The 19,469-nt window shown below is 37.9% G+C and overlaps 1 protein-coding gene and 1 long non-coding RNA gene across 7 annotated transcripts in view; one reads left to right on the top strand and one right to left on the bottom strand.

Annotated features, from left to right (window-relative positions):
* The window catches only part of LOC126870243 (uncharacterized), a 48,040-nt gene that overhangs the window by 26,986 nt on the left and 1,585 nt on the right, over nt 1-19,469 (bottom strand). The window contains exon 2 of the long non-coding RNA XR_007691242.1: nt 3,732-3,879. This is a non-coding gene — a long non-coding RNA (uncharacterized LOC126870243). The remainder of the gene's footprint in view (nt 1-3,731; nt 3,880-19,469) is intronic.
* LOC126870226 (uncharacterized) lies at nt 9,186-18,495 on the top strand. 6 transcript variants are annotated; one of them, XM_050627748.1, is made up of 4 exons: nt 9,186-9,497; nt 9,594-17,477; nt 17,828-18,097; nt 18,180-18,495. In XM_050627748.1, the coding sequence occupies exons 2-4, from the start codon at nt 17,205-17,207 to the stop codon at nt 18,273-18,275; spliced, it is 639 nt and encodes a 212-aa protein (XP_050483705.1). In that variant the 5' UTR covers nt 9,186-9,497; nt 9,594-17,204; the 3' UTR covers nt 18,276-18,495. The 6 variants fall into 6 exon arrangements, with proteins under 6 accessions (XP_050483705.1, XP_050483706.1, XP_050483703.1 ...); XM_050627749.1 differs by having other exon boundaries at nt 9,186-9,846; nt 9,998-17,477; XM_050627746.1 differs by having other exon boundaries at nt 9,186-9,846; nt 9,937-17,477.

Below are 19,469 nucleotides of genomic sequence, written 5' to 3'. Positions count from 1 at the left end.
AGATTCGAGGATTTTCGAAAAGGTTGAAAGACGCTCAAAGTCTTTTGAAGAAGATGGAAAGGGATCCGAGGATCCTTTAAGAAACTTGAAAATAGATCCAAAGACTTTCAAAAGGGGAATGAACGGAATCCAAAGATTTTTGAAGAAGGTTGATACAGATTTGAAGACTTTTCGGTATTATTTGTAAGGTTTGATGGATGAGAGCGTGCTGGAAATATATCTTGTTTAGATTTTCAACCTCCATTCCGAGATGGGATTCCCAGACGGCGATGGGTCGATGGTAGGGTAGCTTAGAGATGCGTTTAGAATTTCGTGGACGCGTATCTCTGGCATTGGAAACGTTCAATTTTGTATCGGTAGTGGAATAAGGATGGAAAATAGATCATAAAGGGATAGATTCGTTCGAAAATAACATTCACGATTTCTCGTTCGATCCTCAAACTTATTTAAATTACGATTAAGTAATTCATCCTCCTGAAAGAATTCACAGATGAGAACGAATCTTCTCCAACTGACCTATTGGAAACGTCAACTTTTCAAAAATACTCTAAGACTTTTGCTCGATATTACACATACCAAAAGGAAACTTGTCCATTAACGTTGATTAAATTCATACATGAACTCATGGTCCTCGAAGAATTCAAAAGTGATAATCGTAAGAACGAGTCGTTTCTAATCGACTCAGCGAAAATGGCAACTTTCGAATACTCTAGGACTTTTGCTCGATATTATACATTCTAAAAGGAACATTATCCGCTAACGTTTATTAAATTCGTACATGAACTCATCGTCCTCGAAGAATTGAAAGGCGATAACCGTAAGGAAGAGCCTCTCCCAATTGACCTAGTGAAAATGGCAATTTTCGTAGAGACACGAGTATTATTACTTACTACGTATTAAGGGAGGGTCGACGGAAGTCGATGAGATTGAAGGTATTGTGCACGATGGAAGTGCGCGTGACCTACCGTAATGTTCCGTGGAGAACCGAGGAATTCGCCGAGAGAGTAGGAAATGACGTGGAAAGAAAGTCGATGAAAGCCGTGAAAATGCCAGGTGATTCGGTCAATGGTCACTTTTCATAGGGCAACACAGGAAATTGCCAATTGGTATGTACATAATACGAACGCACGGATAAATCGTTGCCACGGTTAGACGAAAATGTTCATCCCTTGGAATATTTTCAAACAGAATTCAACAAGATCGTTTCGAATTTGGTACTCGATGTCTATGATAGCGCCTACCTACGATCAAAATTAGAATAAGCTTGAAATCAAACAGAAAACAGAGAGGTTGAGATCGAAATAAAATCGCTGGTCGAAGAATATCATCCCCTTCGAGTTTTAAAGTAGAATTTTGTTCGGTCCCGAAATAACTGTAGGTTTATGTCTTTTATATTTTGAAGAAAACTGTTATAAAATTCGGTGTATTAACTGGAAGCTTTGCTCCAGACATTTTTATGTAAGTGAGAAACTTTTATTTGCTTGCAAGTAGAAAAATAGTTCTAATTAAACAGGAACGTTTATCCTTCTCAAAAAAAAAAAAAAAAAATAAAGTTGCGACAAGCAGATTCCCCGGAAATGTTAGGGGTTAGGGGTAGATAGAAACCCTGAACCGATCGACGAGGTTCTATTTGAACAGAAGGATACGGAAGAGAGGTGTGAAAATTTGTGAAACGATGTTTTTCTTAAAGTTGACAAATGATAACGAGTACCGATAAAAATAATTTGGAAAACGTATTCCTCGTAGAACTAAACTGCGAACTCTGAGCGGTGTATACGTAATTTTTTCTTCCTCTCAGTTTTCCTCTTATTGCTAATAAAATAAGATAATTACATAAAAATCACAATAACTCCTTCTCTTCTATATTTACCCTGCTTTCAATTCCTCAAACAGCGCTAATTAAAAGAATATTTCCAACTTGTCTACTTCACCCTTCTATGTTTGTTCAGGAGTATACGATCCTCCAGAATTTGTATTAATCGAACGTGAAATAACAATTGCGATCGAACTGCTGCGACAAAGTTACAACGTTAATTTAAAAAATTAACCCAAAACAGAAAAGAAATTATTTAAAAGTTAAAAGTTCGATAAATAAGCTTTAACTACAGGAGTTAACAGTTTCGTTCGACCTCTGTTTTGAACAATTAACTGCGGCCGTACCTCACGCCGGCATTTAAGGGGTTAAAACCAGGCTAACAGACCATCAACGACCGGGCACAGAAGCTAAAGAATTCGCGAACGAGGTTAATATTAACCACCGACGTAAATCCAGCATTGTTTCGCGGAACGAGAGCCTGGGAAACACGTGAAAAACGAGAAGTCGCCGTTTATCAGGGGCAGAAGGGTAAGCGATACTCGTTTAAATCGCAACGTAAACGACACGGTATTATTTACGAAAGGGATGAAGCCGCATTTCAGACGACGTTTTTCAACCCTAGACGCCAGATATTTCGTTGCTGAAGCGGAGACAGCGTTAACGTTTTACCCGTCCTTTTTACTCCTCGTCTTTTTCCTTTCCTCTTTTCCTATCGATTATCGTTACCCCATAGAGGATTCCGCGAAGCTTAGCGGCGGGGCGAGAGCATCCGCTTGTAGCTTTCACTTCGCGCACCCTGTCCCTGGGATTAGTTCTGGCTTTAATGTCCGACGACAAGGGATTTCAAAGGTAATTGAATCGAGTACAGCGATTCGTCGCGTCTTTAAAGCCGCGGGACAGATCGTCCTCCAAAGTTCACCGAAGATTATGCAGAATATGTATCATTGATCTTCATCAGCGATGAGATTTTATCGCCTTTCAATTGTGGCAGTTTCGTTCGAACAACGAGGCTAGGAATTTTTTGTTTCGACTTTGGCAATTTTATCTGGATTTTTTTTTGTAGATCTATTTTTGTTCTCTTTTATCTTTTTCTTTTTTTCTTTTTTGCTTGATTCTTATGTGCATCGCAAGGGGTGAGAAAGGATTGTAAACTTCCAATGTTAAAAAGATACTCGATACATCAAACATATATCATACTATTCGTGAAGAAAAACGAGAAAGCTTTAATCGACGTAAATTCTAGAACGAATACTCTTTGCGTAAAAATGTTTCCTCTTTACGAAATTAATTTGAGCGTAATAAATAACGTGTTCCGATAAACGCGTATCACAGCTTCCATTCTTTCTTGCGTCTCGTTTCTTTTTTCCTGTTTACGAAACTGCTGAAGCGATTAGGAATTGTGAATTGATTTAAGCGTGACGAACGATACAGCGAATTCTAACAATGCACATCGTAATTTCTATTTTTTTTTTCTTGTTAATCGCAATTTTAACTCTTCGATTCCTATAATTATTGATTTAATATCACTACCTACTGTCTAAATTCCTAGTAATTACTTAATGCTTGGTTCTACACGCTAAAGAGCATTTTCCCCAACAAACATCGCGGTATAATGCAAATGATTACCTTATTACGTTCATGCTACACGGTATACAATCTATTACGCAATCAGATTTAGTTAGGGTGCTCCTATTTCGGTAACAGAATGCATAATAATTCTGAACGTTTCGTTTGTCTTGAATGGAGCTTCGCGAAAGTAACATCGACTTCTGTGACGTTTTAATTTGAAATTTAATTTCGAATGCTCGATAATAACCTCCGAGAATTGCCGTCGTCCCAAATGGAAAAACACGAAGAAACTGGCAATCACGGATTCGCGACAGAGTTTGAACAAACTTTAGTGTATTGAACTTACCAGCATACTGCAGCCTCTTCGCTAACTCAAATACGCAAATAGAGTTGTACTTGAGAGACCTGGATTCGGCAAAGTAATTAACCCAGTCAATCAATTTTAGCACCGTGCGTCGCTATCATCTTCCACTTTAAGCTATTCCCTCGTCAATCTGAAAAACAATATAATATATTAATACAATATAACGCGTACAGATATCGTAATTGAATCGTGGATATTCATAGAAATTCTTCGTATTTCATATTTATGAATATAATTACAAAAAAGCAACTGTGATAGACGATTGCTTTACTTACTGAATATTATAGCAAGTAATACAGTTTCGATATTTTGTACGTTTTTGTATGCTTTGTGCGTTCTACGAATTTTTGCGATCCTTCAAATTTTCAATAAATAAGGATAAATTAAAGATTACGCGATCTGATAATATAACAATGATATGTGATGATAGTATATGTGATAATATCGATAATCAAATTGCGGATTGTTACGCATATTTATATTCTTATGAACGCACCTAACGAAAAATAGAATTTCAATGGAAATCTGTTTTACTTAGCACATATTATAATTAACGCATCATTTTGGATACTTCATATATTTTTGCGCGCTATAAATACTGTGTAGGCATTTGTGCATTGATTTTTTATAAATGCAGAAAAATCCGCAAAAGTATGTAGGTAATATAATATTATTTCTCTCTCCCTCCCTCCCTCTCTCTCTCTCTCTCTCTCTCTCTCTCTCTACCGTTGATAACTTTTCGAACTCAACATTAAGGACTGAACGACAGCTTCTAGATAATTTCAAATAACAAAAGATCGCCAAAAAACACAAAGATTCGTAACTAATACGTTTGATCTATCAGAATTCGACTAGCTGTGAGGTACATGTAATATAAAGTTGGAAGAGAAAGAAAAAGATGGATAGCAAAGGTATACTATTGGACATTGTGGAAAGTCTCAGGAGGAATTATAGAGTGATAGAGTGCACGTCCAGTCTCGTGTGGATCTTTTTCTCACATATAGACACGAGACTTAAACGAGAAAAGTAGAATAGCACAGAATACAGCTTTTGATAATAGACAACATTTTAAAGCATCAGTTAGAAATAAATTATACTTAGCTCTATCTTACAACGGAACAAATTTTCGTACATATAAATTTCATCGTCTAAAATGTAGCCTGAAATTTTTAAAAGATGTCAACGACAGTGGAAATAAGATGGTAGCAGTTTGAATTAAAAAGAAATCATCGTGATCTAAGGAAATCAGCTTTCAACATTCCTAAAACCTCGAACAATTGACATATCAACAGAAATCCTACGTTACATTATATTACCGATTGAAGATACTATGAAGAATAATCCTCCAAAAGTTGGTGGCAGCAAAAGTCAAGTTGCGAAGAAGACGCTTGGCGAAGAAACAAAGGATTCTTATAAAAATCAAAGCCGCTTTCCAGCTGGCAAGAGGCAGCAAAAAACGATGATAATTGTCTCAGTGATTAGGTGTTTCACCTACGACTCGAAGAACTTCAGTACAAACTTGAAGTCGCATTTGATACTTTCAAAAAACTACAGTTTCTTTCCGCTACCCTTAACGCTGCGTAAACGTGACAAATATTTTCTACAGCCGCTTCACAATAGCATTTCGTTCCGATGAATCGACCCTGTTTTCGTGCCTAACGCTTTAAGAAAATTAAGAACGAAGGATGAAGGATCGAGCTTATCGGAATAAGATGACCACGGTGAGTTCGAGTGCCTTTGAATTGGAGTGCACGGCCGGGCACATACGTTATCCGGTTAATTCTTTCTGGCTGGCTCGGCGAACAGAACCGGAAGCGATGTCTCTCTTTTCGTGTCAGATGGCCCGTGCTCGTTGGGCATAGCCGATTCGGCGGGTTTCGCTGTTTTGATCTGCCATGTGGAAGGATCCGATCGCTATGAAACGAGCATCGGCATACAGCTACGCGAGCCGAACCTGTAATCGGATGGCTGAGGATCGTGTCCCACCGTGTGTGCGACGGTGCCAAAGGTAACCGCTCGTGAACATAATGAACGATATTTCGGACCTGTTTGCCCCCGAGCCCTTCTTCTTTTCGTTCCAGCGTTCGACCACCACCGCCACAACCACCACCAGCAGCACGGGGGATGGAAGAAAAAACCTACAGCGTAAATGAAGCGTCGACGTGTGACCGGAGAACTGGAAGATTATCGACCCGAGATTCGTACGCTCGCAAAGTGGATTTTCATTCGCTTAATCGCGAAACGCCGACAGCCAACGGTTACCGTGTCGTGTCAAGCCTTTTCGCATAGATCAAAATATGATGAAATTTCCAATTTATTTTTAAGATAAAAATCTGAGAAACTTGTCACGTTATTTAAAAGTTCTTTATCTAATAGGCGTATCCACTGAATTGGGCAACAAGTTCGTTCACATTTAGAAGCGAAGAGTGCTTGTGGGATGCTATAATTGGAAAATTTTGATTCTTTATCGGGAGATGTTCTAGGTGCCGATGAGAATAATGTAGTATAAAGTTCATGTGTAATTTCACTTGCTAGATGATTATTAACAATGCTAGAAGGCGGAGCAACGTCTTCTTTATGAAGGAAAATGTAAGTATCGATAAACTTTATTATTTTTTTATTTATTTATCTAAAAGGAAGGAACATTGAGCGTTCTTTAAATAAATTTCTACAGAAAGAACCTTCCTTTTCCATAAATTTGGACTACATTGGTGCATATGTTTCCTTGTCCTCCTGTGAAGCTTGTTTCTTAATTCTTGCGGTGTTTTCTACGAGCACTTTTCGATCACGTTGTAATAAATTAATTAAGCAATGCAAACATTTCGATTTTTTAATGGAAGATTTATAGAACAGTAGGGCAAATGAGTTAACCGTTCAGAAATTAAATACACTTGGCGTATTCGGTTAAGTAGGCGTAAATGAAATTACCAGTGACCTAATGTACGTAGAGCGTATAAAGTAATCGAAAAGTAATTATTGTGAAAGCACCATAAAATGTTAGCCTTGTTGCTTGTGTAACATAATTTCCATAATTTATATACAGTGACAGTATTCCAAATACATATAAAAATAGATGATAGCTACAATTACGTATCTTCTTCTCTGTTGGAAATACCACTCCGTTTCAATTTTTTGCTTTTGCATTTCATGATATGCACATGATTGGCCTATGACCCATTGATAAACGATATACATTGATGTAGAAAGTCCCGTAGAATGAACCAATTACATCTTTAACAAGTTGAAACCGGCGTGATGATAACCCACTACCTTTTTCTTACCATCAGGCTCTTTCTCATCCACCAATGATTCACGCCGTTTATGTTTGCAGTTTTAATTTGTAAAAATGTAATTTAACGAAAATGTTATTGGAAAGGACGCGTACGAAATAGCGTGCCGGCTGGAACGTGTTAACTTGCTGTCAATAAACTGGATATATCGATAAATTTCGTAGAATTTGTTTAAACTTGTTGCACAGAAATGTGACAAAGCAGATTGTATATATAAACGATCCGATATATTTGTTTAGCTAATGTAAAAAAGATACGTCTGCCAATAAAGAAATAAACTAACGAAAGGCTGGAAATAAATAAACGAAAAAATTGTTACAGGGAAAATAAATGTTATCCCAACTCTAAAAATTCCAACAATGAAAAAGGGAAGAAAATCGTGGTAAAATAACGAGAAGAAAATGGATTTATTCAGGATCAACGACTGGAAATCTGATCTGCAATTTAACTGCCTCTTGACCGGACGTGCGAATCTATCGAGTTGATTTCGATTAAACACTCTTGAGCCTGGCGATAATACATACGCCGGTGGAACTCGACGGCGACAATTTTATTAATTAATTTCATCGCATCATCGCGCGTAACGAAGCATTATACGCTTGCGAAACTTCGTTAGGCGTCATTCCGAATATTATTCAAATTTACACGAATAATATCGATAACGCGTGCCTGGTGATATTTCGAAAATATTTAACTAGCAGCACGAAATACGCGTGATTTTTCGCGTAAACGTTTCAAGTGTTTCTCAACGAAAATGAAAAATATTTAGTCGTCCGATCTGCCATTCGAACCCAATGAGAAATGTGTAATAGAATTTGATCGAATATTTTTTGCTATAATCTGCTGATTATTTAAATGCCTTTAATTGCCTGTTTCCCTTCGATCGACCGTATCTATTTGTTTTTTCAAGATATAAAACATCTCGCGTAAAATCGTTAACACTTATTCTTTCTTTCGTTGTCGCAAATGTCGTGATCGCTAGAGCGCAGATGTTCGTGTGTTTATGAAAAATATCAACGTGCGTGTATATTAATATGCAAAGATACACGCGCGAAGCGAGCACAATAAAATACTCGTTTCGTTATACAGAATGAAACGATCTCGCAGATCTCACGCCCACAGTTCCATGACGCCAACGATCTGGCAATCGACGTGACTCAAAACAACAACGAACCAACAAATCTGCATTTATATTCCATTCCTCTGCTTGTTTTCATAAAAGTGCAAATTTATACAAGTATCGTCACTCTGCCTACTAATCACCGCACCTTAAACTTTCTCGATAGAATTTTAATTAGAGAACTGTATAGGCCGCGCATGATCATGCGCTCTCTGACCCTTAATCTTGCAGAAATACGACACGTACCTCTACCTTCGACCGTTTCTCCTTCTCTTTTTAAACGACCTTCTTTTTAAATGAAATAAATAATTTTCCAAAATTCGTAACACTCCGACTAACATCCTGAAAGATGCTCTACATCGGGTCTACTGACTTGCCATATCCTTTACCTTTGAAACATAATCTTGAAATTAAAATAAGAAAAAATGTAACCGGCAGATGTGCCAGTACTTCTGAACGTACAAGTATAAGATTCGGCTATTCAAGTACGATTTCGCTAGCTTCTAATAGGACAACGAACAAAGGCTAGGCGAAAGGAAGACACCCCCGGCGAGTACGGTTAATTTCTCGACGAGCCAATACGTCGTGCAGGCTCGTCGACTCGACGACGACGTTGCTCCAAATAAATCCATCGAGGCACAGTTGGGCAGCAACGGGAGGGAGGGAGGGAGGGAGGAGAATTTCACGCGACGTGGAGGTAGGTCATGCTGTAAAAACGTAACGGCTACATAATTCGCAAGCCTGCGGGACTTCCAATCGTCTACACTTCAAAGGGAAGCTTGTCATGTACACGGCACACGAGCGGTTCGAGGCCACCTTCGCACGCACGAATAGTCAGGTGGTAACCGAGCGCAAACGTTTATTTTTAGTGCAATTTGTCGCTCGAACGATGCCATAAAGCGAGCCCTAACGGCGTGTGTGTTACCGGCTTATAGAAATTTTCACGTGTTTGTACCCACGACTAAACGCCAGTCGCGTCGTTAAATGTGTCGCACGATATATGGAAAAAGCCTGTCCCGCTCTATAATCCGCCACGTTCTTGCCTTTCCTATCAACAGACCAACGCCATTTTCACTCGGTTTAAGGCATTTCCATTTCGTCGTCACTCTCGTGGGTAGTCGTATTAGAAAGCTGCAACGATGTACAACGCTCTTAGAATTTGTACTTTTATTTACATGACGTTTATATACGCTGATAAATTCGGCTCGAGTTAATGTCGAAATTCGTATTGTTCAATGGTACTAGGTCGTCCGAAAAGTTTCTTTCGTTTTATAAGGAAATAATGGACCTTTGTTCTATCAAAATAAAGATCACAACGTTCGACAGATTAGGTTTCACGTGTGTATAAAGATGCATTTGTAGAAGTTGTAAAAGACGAGTCTGTAAAAGAAAAACACTTTTCAGGAAACCTAATAGTTTCACAAGACTGTACAGGCTGAACGAGAGAAACGATTGATATTGCGAAAATGAAACGTGGGACTTGTTGAGAAAGAGTGTGTACGAGAAGTAGCTTTTGTAGCCACCGTAAGTACACAGGGATCCGGTTATGGCAATCACGGATAACGTTATGAATGGTCATGGTTATTGTCTTCATAATCAATCGGTTGCAAAACATATCTATATTGACAGTTGATTGAAAATAATCGACCTACTGTAATCATGTTTCGGCTGTTGGAATCGACAAATGGTAAGAGATCTTAGCACATTCGTACTAAAAATGCGACTTTCCTTCGAAACTTACCCTTAACGCAAGCACGCCGCTTGTCTTTTACACGAGTGCGTGGCAAGAATTCTCAGAAGATACGGAAATAGACGGGCGCACATTTATCTTTTCAAAGCATATCGTTACGGCGACATAAACGCGGACATCGATGTACGTTGCTGGAAGGTTGGAAAAGAAGACTATGCGAGCTATATTCAGGAGCTAACGACAAGAGCAAACAAGCGACAAAGTTTCTCAAATAAATTCTATGTTGTCTTCAAAGCCAGTTGTTTATAAGAAATAAAACAGTTATTATACAACAGTTTGTTTATAAGTGGATAAATGTGTAACTGTTTCTTTTTTCACAAGTGTACAAGTATCGTAATTGTTCGTAGTAAATTGGCTTGGATAATTTATATCGGTAAAAATAAATTGAATTCAGCCGGTTATTCTTATCAAAAATTGCAAGTGACCCAAAGCGACCGTAGTAAGCGGATTCCACTGCGTTGGGACCGACGTGACCACTCTTGCGCGATAGTTTACCAATTAACACGTTGATTCAGTGGTCGTCCCAGTGGATCACCTACGTTACTATATTTTCAGGGTGTTTAAACTCAGACAAATTTCATGGACCGGAAAATTGTCTACGATGTGGAATGACGTCGATAAACATTTTCGAAGAAATGGTTCACGAATACGATATAATATTTAACAAACATTAAATCTTATGGTGTCATATACATACGATAATTTTATAATCTTCCAGTTTTATTCAAAATAGGATACGGTGAAACTTGGTTTTCCCGAACCGGTGGCGCGATCGGGGAACAAAATATTTCACACAACCGATGAGTTTTGAACGATAAAAGCTTACTGGCTTCACCAGCTGCTGCTACGAGTTTCGATAATAGAGGTTGACGTTCGAATAACTGAAATCCAGCCACAATTTCCACACAAATTGCGTCAAATTGTATGTCAGCTTAGACAAAAGTAGCGACTTGCGGATACGCGTTCGCGTGACCGAAAATAAGCTCGAGCGTGATTCGAATAATAGAGGCTCGGTTACGAGTTCGTACAACTGAGGATAAACAACAACTTGACTTGTAATTTGTACAATTTATTCGACAATCTCATTATGAAATTCGATGCTGTTAATTTTCACCCATGTTATTAATCGAATTATGCAAACGAGCTCTGCTAATTTCCTACAAGACGCGACAATAACAGGAAAATGAAACTCCCAAAGTCCAAAACGTAGAGAAACAAAGTACGTATTACACCACTCTAAAGAATAAAATCCTCGCGCTTTATCCAAGACAAAAAATACGAAAGTACGAGAGAGCAAACACCTTTTGAAATTACAATTTCCACCAGAGTATCGCCTATTACGTCGTAATAGGTTTAAAAGTCCAATGTGCAATCGCGTGTAAAGCTAAAGCCTCTTAACTGTTGTCTGATAACGCGTCTCACGACACAACAGAATTTCGTAAAGCGTATTTCGTGAATTTCATAAAGAGGCAAGACCGCAGTCGCGTCTTTGCAACGGATATAATTGGACTTTGCCTTAATTACATCGTCTCTCATGGATACAGCCATCAGGCGAGCCGGATAACGCATTCGACGTGAATTCAGACGCCCAGAAGATTAACAGCTCCAAAGGGAGCAAGAAAGATGTAGATCGTCTCAGTTGAGACGTTAAGACGTTCAGCTGATGTGGCAGCCGTGTTACAACTAACATCAACCAGACGAGAAATATATCGGTATCGCTGTTGAAAAATTAATGTCGCGATAAGGTATCACTCAGTTTCGTGTCGTGAATTAGTCTGGTCGTATCAGCCGCGTATGCACGTAGGAATTTTCTTGTCTTGACAAGACAGAGATTGATCCCTTTGGTAATGGAAACTCGAGAAAGCATTACGGTCACTTAACTTTCTTCCGGGTTTCTTCTTACAAATTTCATTTAAGGACTTACGCAGAATTTCAATCGGAAAGTTTGTAAAGAGTAGTGAAGTTCCATAAAATTACGTTCAATCGTTCTACCCTCTACGTGAATATATCGAGTATACTTGAATCTCTGATACCGAGAATCTGAATAAACCTCGTGGAATAGAAATGCATTAAAATTTTCTTCCGTAGCTGCGCGATTTTCTATCTTACACGAAAAAATTCAACGAAATATAGAAAAATCTGCAAAGGAGTGATAATTTCTTTAATACCAAGCATATCGCCCGTCAAAGAGGATAAGAAACTCTTCTTAAATATGACAATCTATTCGAATTTTCTACTATCGTTATCTCGCGTAAATACAAAATTCCTAGCAACTTCGATCTAACAAAATTAACTGAAATTTCTCTGATCTCTAATCCTGCGACGGAACAAGATACAACTCTACCAAAATATTTTTACACACCGCTGTACCTGCAAATACTTTCCTCTCGAAATTGACCAAATAATGTCAAATAATGTTTCAAAATTCTCCTCCTAATTAATTTCACCATCTAAACGACACTCTGGCTAACGTTCTGAAAGGTTGTGCACGTCGATTTGAATCTTTATTATTCAGATTCACGTTGCACCACGGCCAAGCGTTTTTCCCTTGGAACCACCGCTATTTGCAGAGGCGCAAAGTGACTGACTAACAATAAGAGTAGCAATCTCGGTGGGTTACGTGTAGCTACGGGACAACATGTGCCGTATAACGAACTACGTTCCCCGAGTGTGTACACGCGCGTGTGTGTACGCGTGTGCCGGATATACAGGTGTGCAGGTGCATACGCAACCGCGTGTGACGCACAAATGACGTAGGCTAACGTGTGGTTAGTATCGGATAGGATAACAGTGTCGGTCAGAGACAACATTAAGCGATGTCCACGCTGTCATCGAAATTACGTAGCTCGCTTGCAATTCTTCGTGGACGACAGGAATCAAACGTTAGAGTGTAATATCGTTGATCGAAAGTTTGCAACCTGCCTATCATTTAACACGCGAGCCTACGAATTCGAAAGAATGTCGTAGTGTTTTACTGCTGTTACGAAAAAGATCGCTGTAGCGTTCCATACGACCTGCAAATTTCAAGAATGTCGTGATGCTTCAGCGAATGTACGAATTTTAAAAAAGTTGTATAGCGTTTCGTAGAACGTAGGAATTTTAAAAAAATGTCACAGTGTTGCATAGAACGTGGGAATTTCGAAAAACGTCAAAGTGTTCTATGAAACTTGGAAATTTTAGAACGTGCCATAGTTAAATTAGTTAACGTGGTTGACACAGTTAAACGTAGAAAGTTGAAGCACGCCATGTGTTCTATGGAACGTACGAATTTAAAAACATGTCATCGATTAATTTTCTAATTAATTTAATTACTTTCCAAATTGGTGAACGTTCGACTGATTCTTACGTTCGATTACGACGACAATTAGACAAAACTTAAGCGTTTCGAGTGGATCGAACTAACCACCAGACGAGCGAGGAATTCTTTTTGCCCGGGATTAACTTTCGAAAATGGATATCGTTTGAAGGCTGCGGTTTATAGGTCAATTCGTATTTTAAAACAACGAATGGAACGTTGTACGAGATTCGAAATTCGAAAGCGGTCAAAATCGAAACGCAAAACCACACGGACCAACCACCTTCTAAAAGTCTAGCAAAGAAGAAACATTTAGACCGAATTTCGTAAATAAACTACGATATACTAAGCTATGTATTTATTACAATTATTTAACAAATTTATCTGTTAATTGTCATAAAACAATATCACCTTTCTCATCATCCTAGCAAATTTTTAACGCTAAAACTGCCAGAATGATCGATGATAAAATGACCAGTTCACAATTTTTCATAGAAATTTTATACACGTACAACGTTACATTTTTCAATGATTCTTTGCAAAATACATTAATAAAAGCTTATGTTTCTTATTGCATTATAAACTTTGTCCCATCTGTCGCGCTTTAATTTCTTTAATACAAGTTTTACATTTTAATCGTTGGCAGTTCTAGTGTCAAATTTCCACGCATTGCGTAAATAAATTACTCGTTGTTTTAACTTCTTGTGTTATTAACGTCACTTCTAACTGTGTTGCTACAAAATGCGTAACTTGCCTGAAACGTCATAAATTAACGCGTGACGGTACACTAGTCGAACGAAAAAGTTTGTGAAAGCTCTCCACAAGGTTTCTACGTTCTGGCTTTTCAAAACCTCTTGCCAACCTCCGATACGTCAGCCAAAGCGACGAAAGAGGAAATATTTCGCGTTGCAATCCTGTGGATGATACACGCTGGAACGAACGTAAAACATCATCGGAATTTGAATATTTGCAACTACGTGGATCGATCGTCACGGTAATTAAACGCAATTAAAAGCTATCGTTGTTTACACATTCGCGTTCGTAGCGAAAATGCGGTGCAAAAAGTTCTGCACGCTCGTAATTCGCGCGTAAAAAAGCTACCATTTTCGTCGTTTAAATCGCAAGTAATTAGCGCGCGTTAAGGTCTGCTTTTTCTACACGGAAAAAATCCCGGCAATTCAGCGTTCGAACAAATTGCAGGCGAACAAGGTAGATAGGGAAATTAAACAAAATATGGTAGAAAATGAAACGATAGGTATGCAGTTCATATGGTTAATTAACTCGCCGACGAAATTGAAATACATTGTAAGATACGAGTTTCCGATATTAATTTCGCGTCTACGCGCTCGCAGTTGCCCGGCCAGTGTATCGAACGAGTTACGAGTCGTGCGTGTTTCTTACGCGAAATTGTTTTTCGAAACAACGCCCGATAAATCATGCCGCGAAATTACGTCTTCGCGGCTCGTTCGACGCTCTGTACGCTGCAATTCATCAAAATTTGATTTAATGTTGACGACCGCTGCGCATCAATTTTCGAGAGATTTTGATGCAAATTTAGGTGAAGATGAAAATGGTAACTAACTTCTGTATACTAAATACAGAGTTGCACGGAATTACGACTAAATTACTCCACGAGTTATAATTACAAGATGATTCAATTACATCGTGCTCGATTACATTGTCATTAGAATTCATAATTCGAATCTGCCATTAAATTAAATTACGATGTAATTCGCAATTGCAGTTGAAGTACGGATTACAACGCGCAACTGAATAATGTAATTGAAAGACACAAACGTAAGATCACAGTGTTCTGACCTGGAATTCTGTTACACACATTATAATTCAATTATAGTACTAATCATCGATGTAATAATTCAAGTAAAAATTCAATTAGAATGATGATTATTACTGTAATTGAATTACCGTAAAATCCAATCATTATCGTGTAATTCGAGTAAAATGTAATTAGATTAGGCGATTAAATTACAATGTCATTCAGTTAGCACAACTGTAACTGAATATTAATTGCACGTTGCGTTGGTTAATTAATCTGTCTTCTTTGGAATTTCTTCAAATCAATATATGAACATAAATAGCTCAGTATATATGAATATATCATACGAATAATAATACGAAATTGATTAAAACAATTATCGAAAAACACGATGTATATAAATAGAGAAAATATTTAACTTTGTTACTATACTAATTATTATTTATGAGATTTGTACTACGATGTTGAATATACCATTCGTTTACAGTCTAAGGTTCCAAGCATGGTTTAATAAATTTCCGATGATCTGTCAAATTAATTTTCTTTTCCCCTGATTGTTCTAATTTAGGATCAGGCTTGTACTTGTATTACATAATTCAATCTAATTTTCATTTACTTACGACACAAGGATTATTATCGGGTATAAATAAATTACACGATATAATCCTCTGAAATATTTTAATAACGACAAAATTTGTCTACCAATATATAAATATCAAATCAAACACCAGCAACAATGATAATACAGGTACGACGAGTACTCGCGATAAAAAGCATTTTCCAATCAAACCGCTCTCAGTTGCGCGAACAAAAAGGTCATTTCTATTTAGGAAAATTAAATTACGTCCATTCCCAAGCTACCCGGTTTTAAATACCGCGTACGGAACGTTCACCGCTAAAAATAAATGAAAACCACGCGGGCCTCTCCCTTCCCAGTGCTCAGGAGCTCGATTGTCAATTAAAAAAGACAGGGAACGTAGAGGGGAAAAAAGCAGCTCGCGCGTCGGTTCCAATGGTTGTTGTGGACGGTGTTTTAGCCTCGAATCGAAATCAATAAGCCGATTATTGGTCGCACTGAACGGAGATTACGTTGCTTTGAATTGACACCCCGACACTAGCTACGTGCGCCGATTGAATTTCGCGGACTTTCGAGACGGCCGGACGTCCGCTCCAGTTCCTTTTTCCACGTCTGATAACGTGAAATCAACGCTCAATGTAATCCTCGTGGACACTCCGCGAAGAATCGACCTTTTGTGACGGCCTGGCCAAGTTTCCACCTATTGTGCCATCCGCGTTATTTGCTTACACGCAAGTGAACAATACCGAAGCAACGCCACCGGCGTGAAAAGAAAAATGGAGACGTTTGCAGGAAGAAGAAAACAACGCGACGGCTCTCTTTTTTTCAACGCCATCTGTCCGGTTTACGATAAACGAGAAACCGCTAACTAAGGCAGCGCCTAGCCGCGATATAACCAAACTATACGATGGGATAAAGTTCGAATGGAGTTTGAACCGAGAGCATGATAATGTGAATACCTGATTTGCTTTTAATGTAAATTAGGAGAGATTAGAGGAGACTCAATTGGAGTTTCGTAGACGGTAGTAGATGGTAGTTTATAGTGTGCGAAGGATTAAATTGTTATATAGATTTTGAAATCTCTGTATGTATGTATATATAGGATGGAACAGATAATGCGAGCAAGTTGAAAACGGGATATCGTAAACCACGAATTTAAGTTAAATTAGGATAGGTCAATGAGTAGAGAAGTGTATTAAGATAATATGCTATAATTGATATAATATGATTAGTATTTCGGCTAAAAAGATTAGATTATTATATGAGTATCGAAATTTGTGTATGTATACAAGATGGAATTGATAATGTAAAGAAATGTAAGTGAGAAGTATCGTAAACCTCGAATTTAAGTTAAAATACTTTTTAAATGGTTTGCTGAATCGGTACACATGACAGGAACCTCGTTGGAGAAATGTCACATAACAAAGGTTAGAAGAAGCACAAGTGACGACCTTGTCGAACGAAGCTAACAATATGCTGCCAAATTTCGGTTAAATCTCGCGTGCAAAACAAAGCAAATCCGACGCGTAATGGATCACCGTAAGCATTGTGAGTATTTACCTGACTTTTAGACAGAGGACGCTGAGCCGATACATCATTTGCCATCATATGGATTTTGGCAGTTACATGCTCGCACAGAAACAACAATGGGGCAAACGGTAGGACGTATGCCTCACTCATGGATCGATTTATTGGAGGAAAAGGATCGTGTTTTGTATTGGAGTGGCGAGGTGCTATCGAGAGTAGCCGACAACGTAAATCAAGAAGAATCGTTTCTGATCGACTACGGTAATGAGAGCATCGACAAAAAGGTCGACTCGTGGATGGAATCGAATCAAGCGCGGATCGACAGGATTTTCAGTAAACACCCAGACTTGCCGGAAGCGTATAAAATAAAAATAGCGAACGAACTCGAGCAAGTAATTACTATTTTCATTTTTATTTCTACATATATTGTTCGACCGTGCAGTCGCGGTTGATTTGTACAAAATCGCGATCGATTTTTATATTCCTCTGTAAATGGTTTGTGTTCACGTAGAATAAACGACACGATATTTAAATCGTATACAGAGCAAGAAACACAGATATAATGTTATATCGTGCCCGAGTATTAATGTGAATAACTGTAAACAGACGCGATAATTTCCGTGTTAATTTCAACAACTTTCTAGGGAATTTTATTAACCGTTAAGGGGAAGTGGTGGAATTTTATTCGTAACACAAGTAAAATACCAAATACGACAAAATAATGTTGTATAATTGCGTCTAGATAACGGGAGAGTTGACGATGCAAATGAGAAACGACTATTACCACGGCTACAAGGACACTGTGAAGTTTACGAAAAAAGTAGATTTGCTAGGAGAAAGACAGCGTAGGATACATGCGAAGATCCAGAACCTTGAGAACACTTGCCACGGGAGCGTGAAAGAATTTCGAAGAAAATTCGGCCCGCTCCGAGCGAAGACGTTCAAGAACCTTAGAATAGGGGAAAAGATGATATTCCAAGACAAGAAACTGAAGTCACAGTTCGCTAAACGGGTATGCAAACTTTCATTTCGATTCTATTATTGTTCTTTCCGAACAACGATAATTCTATCATTCTTCTCGTTGCTGTAATTAGGTGCACGATATCGATCATAAGAACGTAGAAGAGTGTGCCAAGTGTATCGATAAATTAATAAAGATCATTGAAAAAGCGGCGCTTACACAACAATGATGATAATAAAACGGTAAATAAATGATAATAAAAATACGGATTAATTTAGCGGATTTAGGTATAGGATAACATTGTAAAAATAACGAAATCGGGACAAATAAATGTAAAACGAACAAAATGAAGACAAATAAATGTAAAACTAGCGGAGTGAAGACAAATAAATGTAAAACAAACAAAATGGAGACAAATAAACGTAATTATACATATATATAAATTTATTTATTTATTTATTTATTTATAAGTATATCTGATATCGACGGTGCCATAAACATGCCCGTATTATCGATTCTTGTTTCATATTGTATTAGCTATACGTAGACAATAGACGATCGATACGATCTCAAATTACTGGCTGCGTTTCCGCTATCATACGTATTAAGTCATCCTCGACTCCTTCCGTTCGTTGCTTTAGGAAACGTCACATTTCTCACCGAGCGCAAATTTGCATTAATTGACTTTTGACAACAAGAGAATCGAATTGCCTAAATGATTATCTGACAGATGAAATATGTCAAAAAAAATACCACGGTAATTATTGTTACGCGTCACAAAGACCATCTAAGAAAGATCGATTGTCGGAAGATCATTTATACTTTGAACTTGCTTATGCATCATATTTCCACGTGTCTGTAGAGAAACTAATATGAACGTGATAGACGATGATCTAGAGTCTAGTTCTAGATTCTAGGCAAAGAAAACAAACAATTCCCCTAGGAACAGGGTTGATAAGCTTAGGCTTCCATCACATACATACAATTGTAAGTTTATTTGACATGTCGACAGCATATTGCACGAATATTGTACGTTTCTGCACTTTCAGCATTTTCGACAAAAACGGTTTGAAGAATTCAATAGTACTTTATAATCAAAGAAATTCTGCGTTGTACTCGTCTTTATGAATGCTCTTACGAAATTGATTATCATGCATCGATCGTCTTTAGGAACACAAAATGACGAGAGCGAATCATAATTCCTGAAAATATCTCTACACATATTAAATATGATAAAGAAATATATTATTCTTGAGAAATTCACGAAGTAGATATAAACGTGATTTTTATACAACATGGAGAAACAGTAAATAACTATTTGTCGCGTGTAAAAACTCTGCCAAATATGGCCATACGATATTTATGCAGTAAACCATCGATATTTTAAATCGGCGAATAAATCGATTCGCTGCTCATTAATAAA

Source organism: Bombus huntii, chromosome 10, assembly GCF_024542735.1.
Source record: "Bombus huntii isolate Logan2020A chromosome 10, iyBomHunt1.1, whole genome shotgun sequence".
Lineage (NCBI taxonomy): Eukaryota > Metazoa > Arthropoda > Insecta > Hymenoptera > Apidae > Bombus > Bombus huntii.
Note: the sequence above shows the minus strand (reverse complement) of the source record. Positions and strands in the feature narration are given on the sequence as shown.